This window comes from Rhododendron vialii, chromosome 10a (assembly GCF_030253575.1).
Source record: "Rhododendron vialii isolate Sample 1 chromosome 10a, ASM3025357v1".
NCBI lineage: Eukaryota > Viridiplantae > Streptophyta > Magnoliopsida > Ericales > Ericaceae > Rhododendron > Rhododendron vialii.
The window spans coordinates 6593059-6611523 of record NC_080566.1 but is presented as its reverse complement, the minus strand read 5'-3'; the positions used below and the strand labels follow the sequence as shown (position 1 = coordinate 6611523).

General features: G+C 38.0%; 3 protein-coding genes and 1 long non-coding RNA gene across 5 annotated transcripts; 2 read left to right on the top strand and 2 right to left on the bottom strand.

The window, feature by feature from the left end:
* Positions 1-11165, top strand: LOC131304541 (protein HEAT INTOLERANT 4-like). 2 transcript variants are annotated; one of them, XM_058331792.1, is made up of 15 exons: positions 1-102; positions 781-1116; positions 1929-1967; positions 2055-2108; positions 2312-2375; positions 3946-4004; positions 4551-4675; positions 4814-4873; positions 5723-5781; positions 7660-7739; positions 8005-8043; positions 8339-8401; positions 8498-8545; positions 8636-8764; positions 10568-11165. In XM_058331792.1, the coding sequence occupies exons 2-15, from the start codon at positions 901-903 to the stop codon at positions 10613-10615; spliced, it is 1083 nt and encodes a 360-aa protein (XP_058187775.1). In that variant the 5' UTR covers positions 1-102; positions 781-900; the 3' UTR covers positions 10616-11165. The 2 variants fall into 2 exon arrangements, with proteins under 2 accessions (XP_058187775.1, XP_058187774.1); XM_058331791.1 differs by having other exon boundaries at positions 30-157.
* Positions 10824-11903, bottom strand: LOC131304542 (uncharacterized). Its single transcript, XR_009192424.1, has 2 exons — positions 11156-11903; positions 10824-10911 (listed from the first exon to the last, which is right to left on the bottom strand). It is a non-coding gene; the product is annotated as an uncharacterized LOC131304542 (long non-coding RNA).
* Positions 11904-11909: 6 nt separating this feature from the next.
* On the bottom strand, positions 11910-12393 carry LOC131302810 (nuclear transcription factor Y subunit B-3-like). Its single transcript, XM_058329604.1, has 2 exons — positions 12143-12393; positions 11910-12072 (listed from the first exon to the last, which is right to left on the bottom strand). Exons 1-2 carry the CDS (start codon positions 12391-12393, stop codon positions 11910-11912), a joined length of 414 nt encoding a protein of 137 aa, XP_058185587.1.
* Positions 12394-16005: 3612 nt separating this feature from the next.
* On the top strand, positions 16006-18136 carry LOC131302809 (F-box protein At5g49610-like). The gene is made up of 3 exons (XM_058329602.1): positions 16006-16753; positions 17368-17483; positions 17921-18136. The coding sequence occupies exons 1-3, from the start codon at positions 16006-16008 to the stop codon at positions 18134-18136; spliced, it is 1080 nt and encodes a 359-aa protein (XP_058185585.1).
* Positions 18137-18465: the final 329 nt, after the last annotated feature.

Below are 18465 nucleotides of genomic sequence, written 5' to 3'. Positions count from 1 at the left end.
TCTAGCAAAACCCCCCAAGTCCCCTCGTTTCACCCCTTGAACGCGGACGAAGAGAGAGAAGCAGAAGAGAGACGACGAACGACGACGACGAACTTCGACCAGGTACCACCAAGCTCTCTCTCTCTCGATTTTCCCCACGAAGCTCTCTCTCGATCTTGTGAAGGAGAACACGAAAGACCACCAGATTAGGGCTCCATTTGAAGGTATCTTACTCTCTCGGTTTGGATTTTTTTTTCTCCAGAAAATGTAACTCGAAAAAAAAAAAAAACAGTTATAAAATACCCATTTTCTCGAACCCTAAAAAAACGAGAGAGTAAGATACCCTAACTCCGAAGGTCTTCTTGTCCTCTCCCTGGCTTTGAATCTGTTTTTTTTTTTTGTTAGTGGAATTTTTTTTTTTTAACTGTTTTTGTTTTCGTGGAAGAAAATGGGTATATTTTAGGAACCCTAACTGATTATGCGGATTGGTTTGATTCTAGGTTGATTGACTGAATTTTTTTGTAAAAGCCATAAATTTACTCAAACCCTCCTTTCCTCATTTCCTAGTTATATATAATTTTGCAAATAAAAAAACCGTAAAGCTAATTTTTTTTACATGAATGCTGGTATGGTGTTAGGGTTAGGTTTCATTTTGAATAGTATGACTATTATTGGAGATCCAAAAACCAGACGCATAGTTGAGTTAGTTAATTTTGTTGCACTTTTTTTACCCATACAATCAAGTATTTTATGCAAATAGGAGTATGTTTACTAATGTGGAACCATTTTTTGCAATATTAGGGAGACATTTTAAGCCAAAACCCTATATTTCTCGCTCCCTCGTTTCTCTCTCCCTCCTCAATTTCTTCTCGCTTCTTCTTGGCGCTCTCTCTCTCTCTGAAAGAGCCGATAGGATTTGAAATGAGGAAAGGTGCGAAGAGAAAGGTGAGCGAAAAGGAGGAGGCTATTAAGTCAACAGAAGAAGAGGACACCACTACTGCCAAGAAGGACTCGAGCAAATCAATGCAGGAGAAAACTACCAAAACCGAGTCGAGCAAGGCTGGGGGAAGACGTAAGAAAGTCAAACCATCCAAGCCTGAGTCGGAGCCCGAGTTCTTCCCTGACAGGCGTAATTTGGTATACACATATTGTATTCATATATGTACAGTGTAGCATTGTTTTTCAACTTCTTTGCCTTTTGGAAAACTGTACTTGCAATATCGCTTGCTTGCTTGCTGAGAAAATTCAGGAATCTGATTAGGTTTAGCTTCGTCGCTTTGTTTTCGTTTCTGAATTTCGTTTTTCCTGTTTTGTGTTTCTCGAGTACGAAAATATATTGCGTGTATATGTACGTATGGATGGATGTGTCGATGTTCAATTAATTTGAATGATTAGGTGAAACATACGAAAAATTGTACTCACAGTTGTCCTTGCTTCCTTGCTGAGGAAATTCAGGAATGGGATTAGGTTTAGGTGTTTAGCCACGTTGCTTTGTTTTTCTGAATTTCATTTTTTCTGTTTTTGTATTTTGGATGAACGGAATTAATTATCGAAGACACTCGAGGGAAAATAATATAATGGTGGAATCCAGCCTTATATGGTGTGTAATTGTGTTGGCTTGTGAAACATGAAGTAGTTACTTATTGATCCAAATGAAAACTATGTTGCTATCCGTTGAGGTGGAGGTAAGCAATTCTATTTGCTTTGGTTCATAGTAAGCATCCCGCCTTATCTATTAGACATTAGATCTTCAGGTATATTTTCTCCTGTTTGTATGATGCTGCTTTACCGATAATTTGCATGCAATGCTTGAAAGTAGTTTCTCGTTCAAAGCTCATATTTGGTGTCTGAATGGAAGAACTGTACTGTTTTATGTCTTGTAAGTATTTCTACAATCTTCTGCGGCAGTTTAATGCTTTGAAAATCACATGTCATGCTATGTTTTGCAGGAAGATCTATGGAAACAGGTTTTCCCTGTCGGAACAGAGGTTTGGCAATGATGCTGTTTTCTCATACTATTAGTTTCCCTGTTTTTAATTAGGTACTCCTTAATAGATATTTTTTTCTCTTGGCAGTGGGATCAGTTAGACCAGGTTTATCAGTACAAATGGAATTTCTCTAATCTGGAGGTTAGTTGCATGGGTATTGTTGCTTTTTTTGTGGCTGATTTAATGGTTTTGTTATTTTCCTTGGTTTCTGATTACGGTTGAAATTAAATAAGAAAGACATTTATGAGTATATTAAGGAAAAGTACAAGTGTAAGAACAATATTTAATGCTTACTACTTGCTAAAAAAAAAGAATTAATACTAACTGCTGTTTATTGTGCCTAGAATGCATTCGAAGAGGGTGGAGAGCTATATGGGCAAAAAGTCTACCTTTTTGGCTCTACTGAGCGTAAGTGACGACCATAATTTGGAATCCTTGCATCTTTTTCTCTAAGTTATGTAATCGTTTTTTTTTGTTGTTCAGTTTCTTATGAGGAGTATGTGATATTACATTCCAATTGAGCAAACGGTGTTAAGATGGTATTGGATGTGCTTTGGTTAGCACTTAGCACACCCGAGTTGAGTAACTATTAAACCACCATTGCTTGATCAATACTCTTTATGCAAAATGTACTGTATTGATGCACTTGCCACTGTTGCTTTCTCTTTTTACTAGTACCATTGAAAACTTTTTACTAGGTTCGTCATTAACTCTAGCACCATTTGATAACTTTTCATTGTGATTGACAAAAAGACAACATTTCACCTCTGTTGCGCCTTTGGCAGTGGGTTAGATCTAAGGTTCTTTGGTGTTGATCAATGACCCTATTCATCTCACAAACTACAACCCAGATCAATTCCATGTGTCTTCACTCTTCAATGAATGACTGAATATCGTCTTTCCATCAAAGAATACTATTGTTTAGACCCCGTTACTATTATATTTATATCTTTTGTCATGTTGGGCTCAATGAGCCCTTGTTTCCCTTTGCTCAACCACCAAGGATCGTAGTATGTGTGTTCATTAGTTCTAATATGGTATCTTTGTCTGGCATGATGTAACCCACAATTGCTGGCTCCTCCACACTCCACAGTGATAATAGCTCTCTTGCTCGTGCTGGCTAAGATATCTTCGATGACAATGTGACCTTGCGATTGGCATGTTCTCATTACGACAAAACCTCTTTTTTCGATGTGACAATCTCCTAGCAATGGCTTGTTCTTCTAATCTTGTAGTACCATGTTCTTCTAATCTTGTAGTACCATGGTATAACCCCATAAATCAATATGGAAAGGTGAGAAGGTGGCTGCTAAACTTCTGGGAATAAACTGTGTTCATTCTTCCGAGGATCATTCATGGCATTACACCTTAGACATTCTCCGTAAGAATTTGTGTTGCATAGCTTACATCGTCGTTGCAAATGGACATGCTTGTAGCTGCACTCTATTCCTTTTTATGTGAACACCCATTTGGGGCTATTTCTATGCAAGAATGGGTCAATGTGAAAATGATATCTTAGAGCCCTCCACTATACTTGGAGCCTTGGAGGCATCCACCACCTTTGTTTCGCAGCTGTTGCAAATCTGAAGATACATTGGAGGCCTTCAATTATATTGCTGCCTTTACCTTTCGCGGTTTGCTGAATGTAAGGAATATTAAATTCTCATCTCACTTGTAGTTGATGAGCTTGTGTGAAGAATCACTCTCCCGAGAAAGGGTCAGACGGTTTATCTGGTAACTCTATGGTGGACATGAGAGGAATAAAAGATCATTTTTCTAAAAAATAGAATTCACAGAGGTTATTTCTTGTTGTGTTGTTGTTACCATCTGTTATATATTGTCTCCAAGACATAATACCAATTCACTTGACATCATGTTTAATGTTCTTGTACTAGTCATGATTTAATCCATAAGTGGTGTTGTGCTTTCCCTGTTTTCTTGACGTTTCGTTTTTTTGGATATTTGTTCTGTTTTGCAGCTCAATTAGTCTTTTTCAAGAATGAAGGAAAAGTAACCTGCATACCTGTTGTAGTTGCTGTAAGTTACAAAATTATTAGCTTTGTTAATCTGAAGGTTATTTAATCAGTTAACTGAGACTAATGGCCCACCTTTTCTCTCTACAAAATTCCTATGCCAATCTATTGGTGCTCCCTTGGCATGCACTCCCTAACTAAGAAATATGGAGTTTAGGTTCTAACTTCTAGATTTTGGGTGGGAAATTTTCTTATTTCAACCTATCCATGTTGATGCTAACAGGATCTTTAAATAGCTATTTCCAATCCTTACGAAGGAAATATTTCTATTTTTTGTTAGAATTGCTTTTAGCCTTTTACTTTCACGTTTGTGACATATTCACTATCATTGGATATTCGGAAGGTCCAACATTATTGACCTATGGATAATGGTATGTTGAAGGAGTATTAGTTTAACAAATCCATATTTAGGTATTAGTCTTTCTTGACGATCACCAAATGGATGCTGAAATGAGACTTCTCTAACCATTTGAAACATGCGCGCTCTCTCTCTCTCTCCAGGCATTTGCTATTTTATATCTTATTACTGTTGTTCCTTCTTGTGGAATAGGTTGTTTCCCCTTTTCCACCTTCTGATAAGATTGGGATTAATTCGGTCCAAAGGGAGGCAGAGGAAATTGTGCCCATGAAACAGATGAAGATGGATTGGGTTCCTTATATACCATTGGAAGATAGGTACCAAGCTTGATTTAGATTACTTGGTTTCTTATTTTGGTTTTTCCTGGCTTATCTATGCAATGTTTCTCATTGCTCACCATGTCAAAGTTCTTAGTCAATCACCTTATGGCATTCTCCAATTTCATTTGCCCACAGAGATTCTCAAGTTGAAAGACTAAAATCTCAAATTTTTATTCTGAGCTGTACGCAAAGAAGGTATCGTTGCATCCGCTTGTTTTTTATTTTCCTTTGTGTTTTTTGTGTCCAGCTGCTTTGGAGTCTGTTCATCTGTTAACTATTTGGTTTTAGCTAGTTTGTAACACTTCTTCACAAAGCAATCTGGGTTTGTTGAACGTCTACTGGATCAGGAGAATTTGTTGGTAACGCAAGCTAGAATTGACCAACCATGGTACAAAGATTAAATTTGGAAATTCATTGCCTATTTGGTTACGTAAGCCCCAAACGGTCACAAATCTGAAGGAAAACTTCCCTAAGCCAACAAAACAAGGAGACAAGCATTGCACCTTTCAAATACAATATGGAACTATCAATATTTCCAAAAGCTTTCTATAACTCCTGTTCCACAAATACCACATAAAGTAAATTGCAACAGCCTTCCATGCTTTCTGGAAGCTTTCCTTGTGACAACCACTGCTCCAATGAGTTAACAATGATGTAGCAAATAAGACATTACCTTCTCTACCAGCAATTGATTACACCCCATCCACATCTCCCTTGCCACTGAGCCATGTAATAGGCATTGGTTCATAGCTGTCCCTCTCTCTCTCTTAGTCACTCCGTCACATTAATTTGCCCCCCCCTTCTCCACTTATGCGTAAATCATAGGAATAGCCTCCCTATCCACCTTTCTTGGAAAGAAGGCCACATTAGGCTGGTTGTAGTGAGGGAGTCAAGGTTAGGTTATGGAATTTAAACCATCCAACCAAATTATGGGTGGCATTTTGCAAATCAAGTATTTTTCGATTGAGTTATGTGTATTTCATTAACGTTTATGTTCTTTTACTTGGTTTATATATAATAATATCATGAACTTGCTTATTGCAGGGCTGGTTTAAGACACTTGAAGTTGGAGCACGTGAAGAAGTTTGAGTACTGTTTACCTTGTGAGTCCTATTTTATCTTCTATTGTCTGATCTGACTTCTGGATGCCATGCTAGGTTCATTTCTCATATTATTGGTAGGTTGCTAGGTCCATTTGGCAATTACCTGTGTGCACAAATCCAATTCATGACCTCAAACCTGTAGTAATTATGCATATGGCTAAAGTGAGACTGAAAACTTTTGAAATATTAATATGTCTGAGATGGGGTTGAAAACTGTTATTTCCCTATCCTTGTTCTAGATGAAACAAATACGACTCTGGTTATTTATTCTTAAGGTGGTCTCTTCGAAATTTTCTACTGTGAGTTGTGTTTGTGTTGTATCCACTTTGGCATCAACTGCGGATATATCGTTTGACACAGAAAACTGAAGGAAATCAATTGATGTGGCCGACCCTAAGAGCATCCCCAATGGGAATGTAAAACCAGGTGCTATAGTTATAATAGCACCCAGATGTAAAAAAAATTGCTCCAATGGGGATGTAAAATAGAAATTTCGGAGATGTAAAATAGCACAAATGGAAAGGGAGATGTATATTTGCATCCCCTTTTGGCTGCAGCTATAAATGGACATGTCATCACCAACTGATTGTACCAGATTTTTAGAGAGCCGAAGTTATCTAATCTCGTCGGAAAGTCAGTCGGAATTTGCAAGAACACGCTGGAATTGCAAGAACACGCCGGAAGCTCGAAAACTGATTCCAGGTCTGGAGATCACCTTCTCCGACCCCGATGACCCCGATTCTTGACGATCCATGGACGATGCAGGTCCGGAGATCACCATCTCCGCCGGCTGTGCTCCTTCGGAAACCCTCATCGATTTCCCCAGCCAAGATTACCCCAATCTTTGGAGAGAGAGAGAACCAATCTTCGGAGAGAGAGAGAGAGAGAGAGAGAGAGAGAGAGAGAGAGAGAGAGAGAGAGAGAGAGAGAGAGAGAGAGGGCGTCTGCTTCAGAGAGAGAGAGGTAGGTCGTCTGGTTCAGGAGGGGCGGGGGTGGGTCTGGTTGTGTTCGTAGAGGGAGAGAGAGAGAATAGATGAAAGGTAAAGTTGGGTTGGGTTTATCCCAGCCCTTTCATCCGACCGTTGGTTTTTTTTTTTTTTGTTATTAGGATCCGACCGTTGTTTTGATGAAAAAAATTTGCGACAGTAATTTTTTTGTTCATGCCTATAAATGTGTGTTTTAAATAGGATTTTACACAAAAAAAAATTTCGGAATAAATGGATGGGAGTAAATGAATGAAGTAATGGTGTAATTGAAGTGGATGAGAAGTAAAAAAAAAAAAAATTTGGGATGGAAGTAATTTTTTTTTTTCGGAATAATTTTTTATAAGGTCCTCGATTAAGCGGATACCAAAATTATTTTTCAACGAAAGTAGTACTTGAATTAGGGATAAGAAAGTTGAGGAAAATTAAGGAGAAGAGAAAATTAGTTAATTATCCATCTTTTTTTTACATCTCACCATTGGATAGGGGAAAGTTCTATTTTACATCAAACTAACTTTTAACCACTTTTTACATCTAAAATAACTATCCATCCCATTCTAAAATACATCTCCACTGGGGATGCTCTAAGTAGTTTGAAGAAATCTTTGTTAAGTTGAAACCAAACTGGCAAGTAATATTACAATTTCAATATGTCCTATATTAAATCTTCATGCTGTGAACTTGAAACTTCATGGGCTTCTTCATTGGCCTGTTTCTTCAAGAATCGAATGTAAGAAACTAAGCATGTTCATTCCTCGAGAATTGTCTATCTAGAGTTGGGGAAATAATTGAGTATTGTAGATGTCTAGCTTTGTGAATTTTGTTGATCGCCTATCTTGATGCTGCTTTTGGCTATACCTCGGAGAATCTTTTGTGACGAGATGCCCTTTTGCAGATTTCTACCAGCCGCTTCAGGAAGATGAATTTGAACAGAGCACCATCGTGCAAATCATGTTTCCAGCTGAACCAAAGCCGGTAAGGTTTTTGTTTGTAGTTGAGGATGAGGTCCTAAATTTTAGCGATGATGTGGGTCTGGAGTATATTAGATGATTAAATAAGAGTCTTAGGGTGAACACTTGGAAGTTTGTTTGGTATGAATTCTAAATCATGTATATAGTAAATGGGAACTCCTCAAATGGGTTGACTTAGCAGCTGTTGTCAAGTGCTTCGAATAATTTCTTTTTTTGGTCAACTATAATATGTTTTATAAACTGATTTCATTTTCGCTTATTCTCTTCAGATAATTTGTGAGTTTGATTGGGAACTTGATGAACTTGAGGTATGCATGACTCTTAATTTACATTCCCATGTCTTTATTGTTCTCATTGAAATTGGAATTATAATGGTTTGTTGGCAACTTGAATTGAAGTTTTCAAACATGTTTCTGTGGCAAAGTGAGCCAATTGTCAACACTTCTTGCCATCTGCAAGTGCCACTTCTCTTATTTGGCTATGATTCTTGAATAGTATTAGTTTCTGTTAGGAAGCTTAGATTTTCCTCACTGTTCATGACAGACTTGATTTCAAGGTTTTGTGATAGAATTTCTGTTTAAACTTGCTTCCAATGGTATGTAGGAATTCACTGATAAGCTCATTGAGGAGGAAGAGTTATCTGCAGATCAAAAGGACGCTTTCAAGGTGAACTTTCACTAAATAATAGTACGCAACTTATATCTTCCATGTGATGAAACTAGAATCTGTAAATGTGATCACCTTTTGGGTTATTTGTCTCAGGATTTTGTGAGGGAGAAGGTCGGTGAAGGAAAAAAAGCTAACCGTGAGGTATTGTATTGGAAGCAACTTTTTCTGTTAAAAGTACTGTGATGTCTCCTTATATGAATGTTAGGCATTGTTGCAACTTTTCTCTTCTAGGCAAGGGAAGCACGGAAGAAAGCTTTAGCAGAAATGAGTGAGGAAACGAAGACAGCATTCCAAAATATTAAGTTTTACAAGTTCTATCCTGTGCCAACTCCTGATTCTCCTGATGTGTCCAATGTCAAGGTAATCTTTGCAATCTTTATCTGCTTGTTGATATGGCTTCTTGATTTGGGTTTGATCCATGCCATGTTTAGTCCTCATTGAATTGTGAGACGTCCAGCTGGTATTCAACTAGGCGTGAAATTTAGAGGTCGTTAATAGATCCTCTATAACTTTGTAGTTGCGCTCTTTTGCTACTCTTGTTAGTTGTTACTGTTGTTTTTTATTCTCAAATAGAGAAGCTTTTAGAAGTGTACATTTATTATTCACAAAAGTTAGTCAGACATTTTTGCAGAGCTCATTTGGGTAATCAGAACACCACCGCTGCACTACACATATTATTCATGAAAATTAGTCTTACATTTTTGCAGAGTTCATTTCGGTGATCAGACCACCACCACTCACCACTGCACTAAACATTCACCAATTCCGACCCTATCTTTTATTTGCTTTGAGGAACTATGTCGAGGTCTATTTTAACTTCCCCCTGGAGGATTGTTGCTTTGTTGTGATGCTCATCTTGGAGACTGATGCTCACTTCACAGTTAGTTGAATCTTCAACTACTAATATGAATAGGGGATAGTAGAGGGGAAACTTTAACTTTACACGAAGTTAGCCTGAGAGAGATAATTGAAGTTATAGAGCTTATTATAAAATCCTCCCTTCTCAGTCACTCAGAAATTTCTTGTTTAAAGCAGCTATAAATTGGTGTGGTATTTTGGTGCTATTTGCGCTCAACAGAAGTGTACTTCATACGGATTTGCCACAAGCTGAAAGTTGTGTGTACTGTGCCGTATTCATTGTGTTATTTCAAAGGTTTCGTATTAGTTAGTGCTGGTATATTTTCAAACACACACATGTATGTATGGATATGCGCATATATTTATGTATTTGTTCTACTTTAGATTGGGGCACAACTTTTATTTTCTGATGTTTGTGTTTGTTGTCACTATATAGTTGGATGACAAAAAAAAATTGCTATTTTCAGTCCTGTCAGCCTCAATTCTGTTGTTTTTTTGGGTCCAGAAATTTGAATTTTAGAAGAATGATAGTGGCCGAGACATAACATGTGGTATCTGTAGTTGCCGCATACTAACAGTTTACTTGTATTTATTGTTGTGTTTGCATGATATATGTCGTCTTTAGTTTATAGCTGCCTATGGGTTCCAAGTTCCAACTTAATAATCTTGTACTTTGACCTGGGCAGGTCTTCCAGCCCAATTGTCATGTGTGGCATTTAAATGCTCAAGGTTCTGGGTTTGAGTTGATGGACCAGCATGCATCTTTTTATAGTAATCCAACTCACTAATGTGACCTAGTAAAAAAAATCTTGTTGGTTTCCCGTATCTGCAAATTCAAGTTTCCAAACTCAAACTTTCTTCATTGTGAACTACCTTTTTGATAGTCAAGGCTTGAGAACAAGTCTTCTATAACCACACACACTTACATAGACACAATACACACGCTCACATTCATGTGGGGTCCCACACACATTGGAGGTGTAGTGTTTGTGGGTCCCAACATGAATGTGTGTGTGTGTGTAAAAAGTGTGTGAGTGTGAGCTTTCTTGTTATAGTAAATCAATCAGAAACTTGAGCAGGTCTGGAAACCTTTCAAGTGTTGGAACATGGGATTCATTCCAAAGGGATTAGACGACTGTTAGCTGAATTGCTGTTTGTATTCTGTTATTCAACTGCTTCAGGATATCTAATTTCTGTATCAATAAATAGAACTAAATAAAATTAGCGCCTCAGCCAAGCTTTTCTGATGCAAAGGAAATTTTGCTAATCTTTTGGGCTTTTTGTTTTCTGCATTTTGTTGTGCAGTCTTCATTTATAAACAGGTATTACAGGAAGGCACATATAGTTCTTTGACTTTGACTTGATGCTGAGGACTGAATTGTCATAGCAAGACGGTGCATTGAATGCTTGAGGAGATGCTTAATTTGTTCGTTTTGGCTGCCACAAAAAACCTAGCTAAGGGTAATAGATTTGGTTCCTTTGTAGAAATATGCTGGCCATTTGTTGGCTTGTCATCTTAAATGTAAGCTTGTAGTTCTATCATGTTGGAGGAAAACGGAAAAAGAGAGATACAATAATGAGGTGCTTTGTATACCATCGGATGTAGTTCATGAATACAATGCTGAGGTTATGATTTTGGAAACTGTTTACTCCGGTTTTAGTTTGGTTTAGTATTCCTCAGTGATTTGTATTGCACTGCCGTCGTTTTGAACTTCTGCTGCCCAGCAGAAATATGCTGGCCATTTGTTGGCTTGTCATCTTAAATGTAAGCTTGTAGTTCTATCATGTTGGAGGAAAACGGAAAAAGAGAGATACAATAATGAGGTGCTTTGTATACCATCGGATGTAGTTCATGAATACAATGCTGGGGTTATGATTTTGGAAACTGTTTACTTCGGTTTTAGTTTGGTTTAGTATTCCTCAGTGATTTGTATTGCACTGCCGTCGTTTTGAACTTCTCCTGCTGCCCAGCAGAAAGAGGGATCCCAGAAAGAGGACTCTTAGCTTTGTAATTCAGTCGTTCTGGGAGATTGAATCCCCCATTATTTTGAATGGAAATTAACTTTTTATTTGGTTGTGTATATGGTGAAATAAATTGGGGATAGAAATTGGCGAATTATAGCACTTTTTTGTGGGTGATCAGACAATCTTTGGGAAGCTTAAAAGCTTTGATAAGTTACAGTAAGACTTTTGGATAAGTTACAGTAGGACTTTTGGATCCTTTTTTGTTTTTTGTTTCTGGGTGGAGAGTAAATTAAAACCACTAACTGTAAAGTTATTCGAGGGCACTAGTCAACCCTCGTGAATGTGAGTGTCCATCTCCAAACATTTGTAATAGGGTTGGATCATGCACCCGGAGCATTGAATAATTCACCGTATATTCACATCTAATGCAATTTTACATCATGTTATTGTGATTTTTCTTGCACTCTACTAGGCAGTTTTATATTGATATCGATAACGATTACTGCAAATGAAGTTAAGAAAATCAAAAAACTTATATATAACGGGACTATGTAAGGGTGAAAAGTTAGGAGAGAGGAAACAAATTATAGAGATTAACACTTTAAATGTTTCTTAAAATCTACCACTTAACAGTTAACCCCATAGTGATGAGTTGGCTTGGTTTAGCCCTCTTAGCTTTTTCCTATCCAAGTTGAGGGAAATTTCCCATAGTAAAACCACCATTCACCCAATTTTCCCCATATCCAATAACTTCATGGTTGATGATAGTATCATTAATGCCACTAAGGGGTTGCTCTTCTTGTCTACTCATATTGGGGTTCTTGAGATGATCTCCCTCAGTCTCTCTGTACTTGTTGAGGTAAATCATCAAAGGTCCCACATAGTTTTCAAACCCCCAGGGTTCTCATAGCCCACAGAAGATCATCGCCGTTGATCGTCTTCCTCTTCTCTCTCTGGCACTTATCGGATGCTTCACCCGTTATGAAGCTTATGAACTCGGAAACGCATGTCTGGACCGTTTCCTTTACTTCTTTGGATATCTTTGCATTTGTGGGGAGGGACTTTTTCATGATCCGACTCACGTTGGCAATGGGGAGGAATTGGTCTAGCTCTTTGTCCCTTAAAGGACTTCCAATGGGGCTTGTTAAATTTTTTTCCGCTGCCATGGGGAAAGGAGTTGAAATGGAAAGAGAGGAAAAGAAAAGGGGAGAGGAGAAATGAAATGAAATGTGTTGGAGAGGTGTTTGTGGAATCTAATGAGAGAGGGGTTGGGTTTTTAAGCTCTGTGAAAGAGGAGAAAAAGGAAAGAGTAGAAAAAGTGGAAGGGCGGTTTGATGTGGACACAAGAGGAAAGAAAGAAAATATCCCTTGGTAATGGGAAACCATTGGCAAAGGATGGTGTGGGAAAAGTGTGGAATCTGGAGGGGGCTAGAAAGAGTAGTACTCCTAATTTGGAGCTGTGAAGAAAAATAAGCGAAAAAATGATGTGGTGTCATGGTGATTCATTAAGTTTATATGGAACTTAAATACTCAGTGACGTGCGTAATGTGAGTCTTGTGAGAGGTGGAGAGTTTACTTTTTAGCAATTCGTTTGAAAATCAAAGTACAACAATACACTATATTTTGTAAGTGCGCAATATGCATCCCTTTGATTATATAGGTACTTATAATATTTAGACGTAAATGTGGAACTTCAATCTTGAATTCATAGCATCTACGTATTTCTGTGCAAATATCTTGAATTTTGATTTATCAATTCCCATTTCAAATATCTTGAATTTCTTTCTGTGCAAATATCTTGAATCATTTTTTACCAAATATATATGAATTTAGGGCAATTCAGAAGAGGAGTGTGTATTTTAGCAATTCCCATTTAAAAAACTGAAGTGCCTTGTCGTAAAAATTTGCACCCTTGCATGCTGATGAAAAAAGTCCACGTATACAGGGATGGAATTAATATTTTAGCCTAGCAGTAGCGAAATGTATACTTAAAAAATAAAAAGATGCATTACAATATTAATAGTCATCGGCTCCACAAAAAATTAAAATAACGTAACAAAAACTAAACTAAATGATGTTTTTGCACATGGAGTACGGAAAAAGACTAACTTTAATTTTGGGCATCGATAATGCCACTCCCCAAATTTATAATGTCACTCTTCAGATCCCTATATGGATTTTTCAAATTGATAACCGCACTCCATTTATGGGAGTGACATTATAAATTTGGGGAGTGACATTATAATTAAATTCCCTTAATTTTTTAGGTTAAGTTGTTTTAGGGTTAGAGTGTGGAGTTTTTTTTTTTTTAATTACACATCATCATTTATATTATTTTACTTTGGCCCATTGAATTTAGCTTTGGAATAGTATTTTGGGTCTCTTTCTTGAAAAAAAAATAGAAGATTTATGATTAGTATATAATAAAAAATAAGGAAAAAAAACCTAGCAGTGGTGAGACTATATAAGTTGAGGATAAAATTATTTTTTCACATAATAATTGCATTTTTTAAAATTTTTGTCGTGGTGGCCGCCGCCACTAGACCCCGCTGGTTCCATCCTTGCATGTATACAACTTGATCATTGAACCTTCGGGGGGAAGTCCACATCGCTGTGCCCAAAGATATATCTTGGGCCTTAGCACGACTTTTGAACTTGGTTGAATGGGATTTTCTTCTGGTAGGCTCACAACTCTGAATCTACGTACTATTTAACAGGTCATGGTTGTTGCATTTTGCATGAGCGATGAGGTGTTTGACGTAATGCCAATCCCCATGACAGTGAATGAATATTGCTTGCAATTTAGAATTGACCTTGTAACTTTGGTACTCTGTCTCTTGCGTGGTTTTTGTAACGAGCTTGGAGTACTACGAGTCTTGGTCGTTCTCTGACATATGGTTAATGGATGAGTTTGGTATTAAGGAGTCTTGGATTGATTTTATGAGCTGAAAACTTGATACGCAGGATTGATTTTGCGACATCCCTCTTATGACGAGCACATGCGTTGTCCGCGTTTAATTACAAGCTAGCTAGTTCTTCTGCTGTACACTGATCGATCGAGTGCTTAATTCCTATAAATTAAGGGACTCGACGATGGGTATGGTCGATGAGTTGTTCCAATAAGATTAATTTGCAAATTTGGTAATGGGGTGGGTAATCTTCATATGAGCTGATGAAAACTTGATACGCATGCAGGATTGATTTTAGGACCGGAGTTCAAAGAGTAGCTGAAATAATTAAACGGCAATTAAGTTTCTTAATGCACCTCATACATTTTACTCTTGGAGCTCTAAAAAGTACTAAGATTCGAATCAAATTTTGAACTCACTGAGCCTTCTTTTGGAGGCACGTACCCATGTGTTGGGGTGGAATTGCCATATTAAGAATAATGAGATCGAGCGTGAAAAAATATTTCGCCAAAATCTAAACTAATAAAATCCGTGAGAGGGGAGGATTGAGGGGGGGAGTGTAGAACTTGAAAGAGCGAGAGCCAAGAGTCTTACAAACGGTTATGTTAGTTCAGTTAGTACTTCAAGAGCCTTGCTAAATGCTCTTTTTTTTTTTTTTCCCTTTCTTTTTGAAGTTTTCATACTCACTTGGTGGAGGTTACACATACTCTTTAGTGCTCGTAGCAAGTGATAAGACCTTAGCGCTCGTAGCAAGCAATAAAACCTTAGCAATTTTTTCTTAAGTACATTGGGATCGCACACGTTTGGCTACGTTTTGAGAATGCAATAGCTCTTGTCGAGGAGTTATAATCTAAAGAACCATAAGTTTGAGTTTATGGAGCAACATACTAAGACTTGGTTTGGCTTAATAACCTACTTGGTTTTTTTTTTTTTTCTATGTTCAATTTTCTTTGCCCTTATTAGTTTTGTGTCAAAATTTTTTACATTTTTAATTTGTCTCGATTGAGAAATTGAAAACATAGAATGTTACTAGGCAAAACTGAACAAATACGAAAAAAATTGAGTAAAGACAAAAAGAACAAGCTAAGTAGCTTCTTTTTTTTTTCCCCCCCAAACCAGGCCTAATATTGCATATCATCTATGGTAAAACAACACCCTTATACAATAGCTTTTTCCTTTCGAGAAATCAAGGGTTACGTACATACTAAGTGGCATTTCCACTAATCAACAAGTTATGAACCACTACTTTATGATTTTGTCCTTACTCAATTTTTTTTCCACGTTTGTGAGTATTGCGCCAAACTTTTATGTATTATGACTTTGTCTCGACGTTTCTTAAAATATTTTTTAAGGAGTTAGCTAAGATACCTTTATGGGCTAAATAAGCTTCCGGAATTAGTTAAGATTTTGTTCTACCAGAAAGAGACCTTTATGGGCAAAATAACCTTACAAAGAGACGGCCATGAACAAATTAAAACCTAAACCGAAACCAAACGGGCAAGAACATATTAATTTATCTGATCTAACTTCAGGTCAAAATAACCACTTTTTTCTTTTAAACAGAAGAACAGCCCTACACCCAAATCACTAAATGGATCCTACTACGCAATCCAAACCTCTTGAGGAGCTACCGCGGCGACATCGGTCACGGTCTCCCAGTTACTGCAACGTAATCAAACCTTAGACTTTGAATAGTACTCCCAAAAATTGGACATTCAGGGCAAACCCCTCTGTCAAAATAACCTTACAAAGCTATAAATATAGAGAGACTTCTTGTGGGTGCTTGGCCTGGCCTGCGTACGGCGTACCATCATTCTTCAGCACTAGGATCATATAGACAGTATCCCCCCCATGGCAATCAACCAAGAGATGCCGGAAGACTTGTTGATCCTTATTCTATCTCGTCTCCCTGTAAAATCCCTCCTCCGATTCAAATCAGTCTCCAAATACTGCTACTCGCTCATCCAAAACCCTAGCTTCGTCTCTCTCCACCACAATCATGCCGCTGAAAACACCGACTGCCTCATCGTCAAACGATACCACAAAAAGGATTTCTTACAGAGCCTGTCCTTGGTCTCCAACGAAACTCACTCCAACGATCTATACATACCTTTCGCCGTACCGCCTGGACCACACGTTGGAGATCTCTACCTCCTCGGCTCTTCCAATGGCGTTGTTTGTCTTGGAAATTCCTTCGCCAAATTCATGGTATGCAATCCCGCAACGAGAGAATTCAAGGTTCTCCCTGCACCCCCTTATCGTAAAAGGCACAGGCACGTTACTAGCCTTCTAGGGTTTGGTCTAGATCCCGAAACCAATGACTATAAACTGCTCAGAGTCGCCCCACTATATGAGTACGACCCTAGGGTTTCTGCTAAAATATGTGTGGGGCAAAAAGTCCAAATTTATAATATGAGTGCGGACTCGTGGAGGGAAATCGTCGCTACGGTGCCCAAAGATGCCCTATTGCAGCATCGTGGGCATTCTTTTGCCACATTGTTGAATGGGGTGTTTTATTGGATATGTGTTGATCGCGGTTGTAAAATACTTGCCTTCCACATGTCCGGCGAAGTGTTTGAACAAGTATTTTTACCAGAGGATATATTGGCATTCTCTTGTTTTCTGACCTTTGTGTTCTGAGGGATTCCCTTGCCCAGGGGTGGACCCACCATACCCCACGTGCCCCCACGTGTTTTTTTTAAAAAAAAATTTCCCGATTTTGTGTGTGTGTGTATATATGTGCTAACATGTGCAATAAATTGAAGTTTGGTGCAATGGTAAGCAACATGCTTTGAAAAAGGAATTGCGTGAGTTCGATTCCTCGGAGTCCCTGCACTCCGAAGTTTTTTTAAATTTTTTTTCAAAATCCACTAAAATAGTTTGATTCCCCGCACTCCAAAGTTTTGTTTTTTTGTTTTTTCAAAATCCACTTACCCAACCAAGGTTTCCTCCACTCCGCAACGTCTCCAATCATTTGTATAGTACTCAGTATGAACTCGCACATTGTATTTATACATACTTGGTCCCCGAAACTTGTACTTGTAGAGTTAATAATAGGAAAATAGATAATCAACATGTGATAATTTTGTTTTAACTCATATAGTCGAGGTGCAGAAATTTGCCCAAGTAGCTTTTTATTAAAATGCATATATGCTTTTAAATTATTACATTATCATGAATGCTAAAATTATTTTGGCGTGAATGTGTTTAATTGTAACTCACATATTACAGCGTTACAAAGAAAATTGGTGCCCCCGCTATGTCAAATTCCTGGGTCTGCCACTGCCCTTGCCCTTGTTACTTTGGAGTTTGACGAGTTGGCAAAAGAGCCCTGCCTTGGCATATGGGTAAGGGATGGCAACAGAGTTAAGGATCCTTGGAACAAAAAATACGAGAGCTGCTACACACACAGCAGTTTGTGCACAGATTTTTTTGTGGGGCCCACCACGGGTCCCACGCAAATCATCCGAGCCGTTCATTAAATGTAAAACAGTTTTTCAAAGGTCCCCGTAAAAAATAGGCTCAATCCAATACCTATAGGTGCTTCATCCAACCATCTAACTTTTCATCCAGATTTCCGGTTAATGAAAAGTAATGTGGTTGGATCGAGCACTTATAGGTATCGGATTGAGCTTATTTTTTATGGGGTCCCTTGAAAAAGTGTTTTACATTTAATGAACGGCTCGGATGATTCGTGTGAGACCCGTGGTGGGCCCCACAATAAAATCTGTGCACAATCTGTGCACAAAGTGTATGTGTGTGTAGACTTTCTGAAAAAATACAGTATCAGACCCATGTCCGCGTATCAGAGTGCATTGGGATTTCGGAAAAATGGCGAGCTTCTCTTTTTAGGAGCAACGATTGCCGGATGGTGTCGTACAACCTTGATACCCGTAGCATAAAAGAGTATCATGAAGTATACGATTATCCGAGATCAATAGACTTTCGAGTTTTTCCCTACACGGAGAACTTAGTTTCAATTAAGAAACGTGTTTATTGAGCCATGATTTGCGCAGAGCAACCTGCTCTTGATTTGTTTCGTATGTATGCGTTTTCTCGTCTTGTTATCTAAGTTGTTACTTAGATCAAAAGATTGTTTTAAGGGGCTATCTTCTCGTTCTAAATTGATCTTGCGACACAAATGTGGCATTTGTGATAGTCATGAAAACAGATTTTAGATTATATCTCTTGATAGGTTCTACCTAGGGGTGGCAAATTGAACCCAGATCCATTAACAAATTCAGATCCATCAACTAGAAAATAGACCCAACCCAACCCATTTATTAGTTGGGTAAGAATGAGTTCCAACCCAGCTAACCCATTATTAGT